At 39.1% G+C, this 10,580-nt stretch overlaps 1 protein-coding gene across 1 annotated transcript in view; it reads right to left on the bottom strand.

Moving 5' to 3' along the window:
• Positions 1–671: 671 nt before the first annotated feature.
• LOC101847147 (C2 domain-containing protein 5) overlaps positions 672–10,580 on the bottom strand; it is a gene marked incomplete in the record, with an annotated part of 96,074 nt that continues 86,165 nt past the window's right edge. Inside the window, 7 exon segments of the mRNA XM_013088323.2 lie at positions 672–1,754; positions 2,398–2,544; positions 4,363–4,476; positions 6,384–6,424; positions 7,412–7,558; positions 8,783–8,894; positions 9,579–9,668. Coding sequence (XP_012943777.1) covers positions 1,641–1,754; positions 2,398–2,544; positions 4,363–4,476; positions 6,384–6,424; positions 7,412–7,558; positions 8,783–8,894; positions 9,579–9,668 — 765 coding nt within the window.

Below are 10,580 nucleotides of genomic sequence, written 5' to 3'. Positions count from 1 at the left end.
CAACTGTTGTTGTTGTTTTTTTAAAATAACAAAACAAAATGTACAGAAAACACAAAGTCCATGCCATTTTGTGAAATAAGCACAAACAATGGTACGTAGCATCACCACAGCACGAGGACTTGGTACTAAAAACACAGATGTAAAAAGAGTACAAATCATCTAGTTGCATAACACTACAAATATTAGAATGCTGGATTGTGTTTGCATATCAAAGTTTATGACTACAGTAGAACAGAAAAAAAAATCAGCCAAATGTCCCAAAGTTTAGCACCACCTGTCAGAAAACTAAAGTCATCTTGAATTTTGTTTAAAACATCTCCCAGGGCTGCCTGAAAGAGAAGCACATCAGCACCATACCTGCCACTTAGCGATGGAAATGATTGTGTATTATATCATGTGTTCAACATCCTCTTATGAGTACTATTTATATCATCCAGGAGGCGGAAGGCTACCATGCTGCCTGTCAGAGCCAACCCAGGCTGGCATGGGGAAAAGCTACACCCCAACAAAAGGACGGAAAAACTCTACAAAATATTTCCTCATGTCGGAATAGAAATAATGACACTTGCGAGCAATGAAAAGAACCTTAACCATAACACAGAAGATTTTGTTAGTGCTGGGATAAACAAGACAGACAGACAGACAGACAGACAGACAGACAGACAGACAGACAGACAGACAGACAAAAGCAACAAGGGTATGAGATAGAAGTAGGACCAACCAGTGGTGCCTTCCAACCACCCAAAGATGTTATGCAGAAAATGCCACCAACAGACGGCATGATCATCAGAATCTATAGGATTATAAACTAAAACGTTTGCTTTCGTAAACATAATGAAGACATAAACCGTAACATATGAATTAAAAAAGAAACTCGAAATATTTGGGAGAGGGAACATATCTCAAATTTCCAGACCTTGACCGTGTGGTCTCTCAAACTTCCAGACCTTGATTGTGTGGTCATGTTTACCGGCCATTGAACTCCAGGAAAAACAGCTGGTAGGAACTAGAGTAAGTCCTCCAAATAATCTACAAACACATCAGCCACTGCATTTTATTTACAGAGACTGTTATGGGGGAAAAATGGATGGAAGACTGCACACCAAATTTAAAAAAAAAAAAAAAAATTGTTCACACCCCCAAATCAATCAGACACATATTCAATGTAGGAAAAAGGCAGCAAAAGGGCAAAACGACAGGATGTAAGTAGAACTGCAGTCTCCAACCTCTACTGATTGTCATATATCAAAAGCTGATTTACAGAGTTAAAAAATTGCTAAAGATTTCGAAAACGGAAAGCATTGATAACGAGCTAAAAACCAACAAGAAGTAGTTAACATTTGTTCTGCACACTTCACATGTATACAAGATAGATAGTGTCCTGCCTGTTCTCGAGAAAAAAATATGCATTTTTTCCTGCAAGGGAAGCTATGAATACCAATTCATTTACAGCTACATGAGCCAAGATGCACTGAGCTTTCTGTGTCATATTTTTGGTAAAGAACGTGAGGTTCTTTTATGTTGCCAGAAGTAAGTTGAATGTCAAACGATACATTGGAAAACGACACACCAAGAACAGAACAAAAACTGCATGGACAGCATTCAGCACGGCGAGGCGACAATGTCTGGTCTAGTCATCGTCATGAGGCGGCCGCCGCGGGCACCGGCATGGGTGTCTCCACAAACACACTGTCGCTGTCCTGATCATGGCTGACCGCTACAATGTCCCCACTCACGTTGATCAGGCACTGACCCTGAGAACAAATAGTTCAATCATAATCAGGCATGTACAGCGAAGAAAAGAGAGAGCTCTGAATAAGTTGTAACTAAGGAAAGTCTACGCAAAAACTGCTAAAATTCACCTTTAACATAGATCTACTATGACGATAGTGACAGAGATACAAAGTGGAAGAGCAGACCACATCAGTCTTTGTGTTCAATAGAGTAGAATAAGGAGAAAAAGTCTTTAAAAAAATATTAATCTAATCTTGAAAGCAATGTTGTTTTCTAAAAGTACAGACTGCACATTCGGCTTTTCTTTTCATCCATATAAACTGCACAAACTGCTCTTCTTTTCATTCAAGAAACTGCACAAACTGCTCTTCTTTTCATTCAAGAAACTGTATGTTCTAGTTCATGACTTGCACCCCTGGACGCAGATTTGTGAAGTTTCAACAAAAAGTGATTTTAAAAAGTCAAGTTGTTGTGTGGATTCCTGTAAAAGTTAAAGGTAAATTTTTTTCACAAAAAACATGGATACAAAAAGCTAAGAGGAGGGGGGGAGGGGAGAGGTGGTTAAGAGTGTTGTCTGATGATTAAAGAAAATAGTTTTTCCAGTGAGAGTTGAAGAAGGCATGTGAAAAAAAACACACAAAAAAGAGTTGTAAGATCACAAACCTGGTTTTTGTGAGGGTTGTTGTCTAGCACACACTGGGACATGTTGTAAGCCACCAGTGCGTTGCCCCCAAGAGCAGCCACGTGGGCTCGAACTATGGCCATCACCTCCAGTACGAAGCTCTGCATGAAGCCGCCTACTCCACCACACTGGCCAGAGAAAAAGTAAGTATAATAAAAGGATTCAGGGACCTGGCATTAGTTTTTTGGGGATGGTTTTGGGTTTTTTCAGTCACATGTCCCCTTTTTTAGGTGTTGAGCATCTTCACTGAGTAACAATAAAATGTCCCCATAATGTTTGTTAGATAATAAATGTGAGCGGCAAGAAAAAGGTACCAAAAGTTGCCCCAGACCGTTTTGAGCTACAGGCTGATAATGACATAAATCACTGTTTTCACAAAATGGGTTTCCATTTAAAAAAATGATAGATCCACCATTTTATTACAATTAAATGTGCTCACAGGGTTTTCATTGATTTGACTTCTAAATATTTTATTTTGAACTATTTTCAGGGTATGGTATAATAAAAACAAATAATGGAAACTGCTTTTAAAAGGTCTTAAAATCTATTCTTGAAGCACGTTTTCTCTTCCCTGCAATGTTCATTTTCCATGAATAAATACATTTGAAAAATTGTTTTTTTAAGTTTGTATGAGTTCTCACGTTTGTTAAACTTAAAAGCTCATTTTCTCAAAATTCTATCTTTATACCTTACCTCACAAAATATGCAATATCTCAAAAACTTCTTGAGATATCTAAAATATTCAAAACCCCCTGTGTTCTGTATTCAATTTCCTATAAGGTAAAACCCTTAACTCAAAATGGTCAAAATCCGACTTTTGGTGCCTGTCTTTAGGCATACACACAATGTTCCTGAGAGTTTTCTTTCTCTTGTATAAGTTAAAACAAAAGATTGAACAATGTTTGTTGCCATACCTTGCATTAGTTCAAATAAACTAGAGTCTATGGTCCAGCAAGACAAAAATATCTTTGACACTTCAGGCTTCTGGCTCCATACTACTGCTGAAGTGGAAAATTTGACACATAATATTTGATTTTCCCAACTGTCAAACACGCATCTTATCTTCTGAAAAGCGCAAAATATCTTTTACCTTTGAGGGGCCACAGCCTGTTAGCGGAGGTACTCTTAATTGTCTTATTCAACTGGAGTTTCCAAAGCTTTGGGCAGGGATTTACATAGAACTTTCCAAGGCAGCTGGCCCTGGCATTCCTACTTACTGTTCTTGAATTCCCCCCGCTATGTACGTGGACACAAACTGAAGGAGTTACTATAGCTTGTTCACTTTCCTCTGACCACGGCTAAAACATGATAAAATAAAATTGCTCGGTTCAGTCTTCTCATATCTTTGCACACAAGTCTAAAAGTTGGATGACCAACAGAATCTAAAAGCCCAAATTAAGTTTCCGACACGTTTTCTTTGATGAAAACCTAAAGCAGGTAAAAAATTAACAGGGGATTTACGGCATACACCCCTAACACTACAAAGTTGACATATTTTCATAAACACCACACTTTAACGCTTGCCTATGAAACACAGTCCAACAAATGTGTGAGTACTTTTCGAGACTCACGTGAAGATGTCTAGACAGCCGTGGGATGAAATATACAAGCTTACACTGAAATGTGGGGACAGGGTGGTGTCGCTGGTTAAAATTAGCAATTTGTAGGCTAGATTACAGTAAATCATTTACTTTAGTGACCCTGTGTACGCATGCGCCCAAAGAGCAGGTTTTAATAAAAGGCCCAAATAGAGAAACATTTTTATTACTGGAACAAGATTTTTTAATTTTTTAAATTTTTGTCTGGTCGCCTGCCTGCAGAAGTGCCATGCAAAGTTTCGTGAGTATAGGTAAATTAATCTTTTAAAAGCAAAGAATTTTTTTAATGCGGAAAAACGAATGGGAACTAGCTATAACTCAATTGTGAGTTCATTTCTCAGAACTCACCTCTCGCACTGCTGTGCTCTCCCGTATGAAGAAAAAGTTGTAATAACCCAGGTACTTCTCGATGCGCCCATTGTAGACCACGTTCAGAGGTGTCAGCTCAATGCCAAGCAGCGGCTGCAGACAAATTAAATGAAAGTAGAAATGTAAAAACTTAACAGAGAAGTACACTGAGCTACTGTCGCAGGATCTTTGATGTAGCAGTTAGGCGCTTCGCCTGCTTTCTATTCCCTAACAGGAAGGTCTTTTATTTAGTATCTCCTGTAGTTTTAGTACAATTTTTAGAACACCTGCAAAACAATAAGGTCATATAAGTGCAAAAGATTACAGGTGTTCAAGAGAGTAACAAACACAAAATAGAAGAAGGGATCACGATGATAGATGCTTGATAGGAAAGAAGGAGCACAAACCATACCAGAGCACCCACCAACCATACGCCAAGTATCTCCATCTGTCTGCTGGGACGTTGTACCCAAGTTGGCCCTGACAGGCAGGGTTGAAGCAGCAAGCCTCCTAAATGATCGAAATTGTGTCGATGGAGGCATCACCTTCTGATCATCATTGAGTAAGAGGAAAAAGCAAGAAATGACCGGCAGAAACAACACAAGTTGTTAGGTTTTTTTTTCTTCAAGGATTTCTTACCATTTCAAACTCTCTTTATAACACAATAAATGGGTACAAGTACTACACTTGACTACGGATGAGTTGACGTAATTAGAAGGGGGGAATCAATTCATCCAAAGTTGAACTAAACCGTTGGGACCAGTTTTCGTTTTAGTAGCAATTTTACGGCATTTGCAACACAACAAGGTAATAAAAGTGCCGAAGACTAGAGGTGTTACTAGAGAGTAACGAACGCAAAAAAGAAGGAGGAGAGGTCAGGACAATAGATGTTCGATAGGAAAAAAGAAGCAAACCACACCAGAGCACCGGCCAATCACCCACATTGAGACCTGTAAAGTCAAAGAGGTTCTGGGAAGCGAGAAAAAGCTCAACTCCTCTGAATATCAACTCAACCGAGTTCAACAAAAGCAGAGTCGATTGTATATGGGTTCAACACCCCTTTCAACAGTCTGAGGTGAGGTAGGAGGCCAGACATCCAAGTTCAAAGTCCATCTCAAATAGGAACAAACTAAGACAGGGGACAGCCTTGAAAACTCCTCACACAACCAGACTTTTTCTGATGTTTTTGTTTTTGTAAGAGTTTTACAGCACTTGGAACACAATACAACTAGGTCACATTAGTGCTGAAGATTAAAGGTGTTACAAGAGAGAAACAAACACAAAAAAGAAAGAGAGATAAGGACAACAGGTGTTTGATAGGAAAGAAGGAGCAGACCACACCTGAGCACCCGCAAACCACCCACTCTTTTTTTTTTTTTTTTGTCGTTTCAGTAAAGAGAGGTACATCAATACAGTTATAGTCATTAAGTGCTGGGAAAAAGTAAGACGGATAGAGAGAAGAAACAAAGGGAAAGAAAAAAAGGGAAAGAAAAAAGGCTAGGAATTTTTTTCTAAGCAGCAAACAAATACGGGCTATAAAACAGCACTAGCAGATGAGCCAAAGCTGGCTTACAATGCGATCGAATGCAACAACAATAACAACAACAACAGTACCGTATCAAAACAACAACAAAAGCGACAGCAACAATATATTAGCACAGAGACAAGGACTCTCTTTTAAAGAAAAGAGGCGTACCTCGACAAAATGCAAGAAATAAACATGACTGCCAGACAGAAACGACAGCAAAGAAGTAGGACTTTCCAGTGGTGCCCTCCAACCCCCCGCTGAGAAGGACAAGGCTGATTATACTTCAGGAAGACAAGTCAAAGCCCGGCCACTAAGAGGCTTTATAGCAAAAACAACAACTACAATACAACCACAACAACAACAACAACAACAAAACACCCACAACAACAACAACAACAAAAACAAAACATACTGGTACACATTATAGCAACCGGCTGATGATATCTCAGAGATCAAGATTATTCTTGTTTAACCAAAAGCTGAAGGCACTTACAGGTAACTTCTGTTTTGGGACCTCTTTCAGCTGCTTGAGGGCTGGGAAAGAGAGAGAGAGAGAGAGAGTGAGATAGAAAGAGAACAAAAAGCAGAAAGTTATTCTTAAAATCCATTCAAAATTTGAAATGTCTACTCTAAAACACTTTTACATTAAACTGTTTGCATCAAACTTTCATTTTCATAATAGGCAGAAACATTGTTTTTTTGTGTGTCAGTATACATGTACATGCTTTACTTGTCTCAGAAATACCTTGATGTGTGCGGTTGCATCTTAAAGAGAAATCTAAAAAGTTGATAAAATAACAATAATAATGGTAGTAATAATAATAATCATCATCATAATTATAATAACAAATATAATAATAATAATAATAATAATAATAATAATAATAATAATAATAATAATAATAATAATAATCATAATAATAATGTATGATGAACAGATTCTTTATATTATTATAAAATATAATTATTGTAAAAGTGCGCTATATATGCATTCTGTTATTCTCATTATATTTCATTATCTTCATTTCATAATAATAATTATAAAAACAACAATAATAATACATATAAATAAAACTTTTTAAAAATATCTACGGCTGTAGCAACATTTTCACTCAACAAGCTACTGAAGTATAAAACTATAAGTTTTAAGAATGAGGCCAACATCCACACAACAGGCAATAATTTGAAAACTCCCACTACACGGAATATACAGAGGGTTACTTCTTAACCCTATCCGTACGTCGTGTTTTACTATCGTATCCATAGGATGTGGGAACTGTGTGCCACCACTTTCCAAAGAGGAAATTTACTCGTTAATCTGATTCGTACGCTTTGCATAGCAGTCTGTCAAAATGATTTTTGAGAAATAATGAAAGTTTCAAAGAGATCTTTGTACCAGAACTATTCTGAGATGTGAAGAATACAACCCCGAGGGTACAAAAGGACCCCAGGGCGTACGGATAGGGCTAAAATGATGGGGTTTTAAAAATAATAGGGGAAGGAGCACATCACAGAACTTACATCTGCCGAGCTGACTGGGAACACTGGCCACACGGCTGCAGCTGGGAGGAGCTGCCGGCTGTGCAGGGGGCTGGGCTGAATCTCGAACTCCGTCCAATGGGAACATCATGTCATCCGTCTGGTCACTTTGTGTAACAGGAGCCGAGGCTGGGTGGAATTGTTAGTGTCTTGAAAAATTTTTTTTTTTTAATTTTGTCATAATAATAATAAAAGTAATAGATAGCATTTGTATAGCGCAAATCCCCGCTCAACAGCAAGCTCTATGTGCTTCACAATCTAAACTATTACCCCAGCAGATCTGAGAGCATTCTGAAACAAACTCAACTTCCTGGGAAGCATACAGTGCAAGCAGCCATTTATAGGCGCTAAAACACTAACATAGCAACAAGATCTTTCGCTATCTATGGCCGGGTACCCATTTCCACCTGAGTGAAGTGAGGAAATTCGTGTAAAATGCCTTTTCCCAAGGGCACAACGTCGGGCCTGCGGCTCGAACCCCCGACCCCGCAACCTCACGATTATGAGTCCGGTAGCGTAACCACTACGCCACATGATATTAACCAAACATTCATGTATAACGGTCAGAACATGATATGTTATTGTGTAAAGTGACATCTTATTGTGCAATTTAATACCTGAAAATAAATACTTATATAAATGTCTGTACTTTCTCAAGACTTTACTGTTCAATAACATAGCTTTTCTTTTGAGTCCATCTCTGCCAAGTGTAAGAAAAATTATTTTTTTCACTCTTCACTAGACATCTGTTTCTCTCCTTATGATAATCAAAGTTATCCTGATCCATCTTTTAAAAGAATAATAAATGTCCTGCTATTTGGTCAACCATATTGGTAGTCAAGAGAACTGGCTTTGCATTCTTTGTATAACCATAACGATTATAAAAGTTTACTATGAGACAATGTAACAACAATTACAACCGTGACATTTCACAGCCAGTGAGCGAGAAAATGGCTACATTTTGTAAGGAATACACTAGAACAACAGGAGCACTAAACAGAAGTAGAAGAGAGAGAAACTAAGGCCATACCTGCGGCATGAGTAAAAGTTACATATAGCGCTGCCAACAACCATAACAGGAAGGGAATAGTAACGATACAGGAAATCTTCAAAGGAAATATCTGCTTGTGCGCGGCCTTTGACCAATCTCTCAGTTTTCTTTCAGTTTTAGTAAGAGTTTTATGGCACTTGCAACACCAACAGGTCATATTATAAGTGCTGAAGATTTAAAGTGTTACAAGACAATATTGTATAAATAAAAAAAGGGGGAAAGATAAGGACAAGAGATGTTTGATAGAAAAGAAGGAGCAGACCACACCAGAGCACCCATCAACCACCCACTCAGTCTCTCACCAGGTTTGACTGACTCGTTGAGTCGAGACAGAAGTTTGGTGGTACTGTTGGACGTGGAGTTTGGCAGGCTGCTCTGGTCCTGCACACCCAGGCAACAGCCTGTGACTGCAACCTGAAAGGTTCAAGAATGAATTTAAGCACACACACATGCACAGATCCAAACACAGACCCACACACAGGCCCACACACAGACAATCATACACAGACACATACACGCACACACAGACCCACACACAGACACACACACACAGACCCACACACACACACATACGCAGACCCACACACAAACACATACATAGACACACATACATACATAGACACATACACACACACACGCACACACACAAATAAAGATCCAAACACAGATACAAACACAGACACACATACATAGATACATACATAGACACACATACATAGATACATACACACACACAGACCCATACACACAAGCCCATGCACAGATCCACTCACAGACATATACACAGACACATACACAGACACATACATAGACACACATACATAGACACATACATACATACACACACACAGACCTACACACAGACACACATACATAGACACATACACACACACGCACACACACACACACACTCACACACACACACACACAGACACATACATACGCACACACACGCACGCACACACACACACATACACACACAGACACGTACACACACACACACACATGCACCCTCATAAAAAGATGGTTTTTAATCTTTGAGAGCTTCTGCCGTACAAGGACAAGTACCATCAGGAAGTTCTAATCCTAAGGACTCACGTTGACTTCATCTTCGTCTGGAACATCCACAGTGAAACAAATGTCCGTCAGGCAGCAAGGCTTCAGGTGACGCATCTTGAAGCACATTCTCTGGGGAAGACACAGCTGCCATCATCAATCGAGACATTTTTCCATCTTTACACAAGGCTTACTTCTCCCCCATTTCACACACACAAATATACATGGACACACAGACACATACATGCACGCATGTACGCACGCACACAAGCACGCACACGCACATGAGCACACACACGCACGCGCACACACACACAAACACAGACACACAGACACATACATGCACACACACACACACAGACACACACACACACAAACACACACACACACACACACACCATCACTAATTCCATCAACTAAATACAAATACGAGGCCTTTGTCATATAAGGGCAAAACTTTCATTCACTAAATATTGCTAACTGTACTGTCATTTTCAATATGATTACACATACATTACGTATGTATTTGCATGCCATACCTAAACCTCATTTCCTAGTTTCTCTGTGTCCCATAATGTTAATATACAAAAGAATCAACAGTCTGAACAGAACTATACAACAGTTGTTTTTTGTTTTCTTTGACGGGAGCATTTTCCTTTCATAAGTAACTTCTCTCGAGAAGGAGTCAAAACGGCCTTTTGCCACCTTCCAATCCCCTTGAATCTGTTCCATTTTTTTTAGAGAACTCTATCATTTCTGTTCATTCCTTCCAGCAGAGGTTCATTAAAGTATATCTCATCTGATCAAATGTTCTTAAAGGTTCTTTCTTTCCCATCAGACATTTATTTTTTGTGGTGAATTGGTTAACACACAGCCAGAGGTACAAAATATCCCATTTGGTCACCCAGCAAGAAGAGTGACAGCAGAACTGCACCAGGGGACCAGAACAGATAATTTTCACCGTCGCATTGTTGTGCCAAGCAACTGCAAGATGTTAAGCATTTGCCATTTGCTTGCAGAAGACATTAGTTCAGTTCCCATGGG

The sequence above is a fragment of the Aplysia californica genome, unplaced genomic scaffold (genome assembly GCF_000002075.1).
Source record: "Aplysia californica isolate F4 #8 unplaced genomic scaffold, AplCal3.0 scaffold00723, whole genome shotgun sequence".
Lineage (NCBI taxonomy): Eukaryota > Metazoa > Mollusca > Gastropoda > Aplysiida > Aplysiidae > Aplysia > Aplysia californica.
The sequence above is the reverse complement of the archived record's forward strand: the minus strand, read 5'-3'. Positions and strand labels throughout refer to the sequence as shown.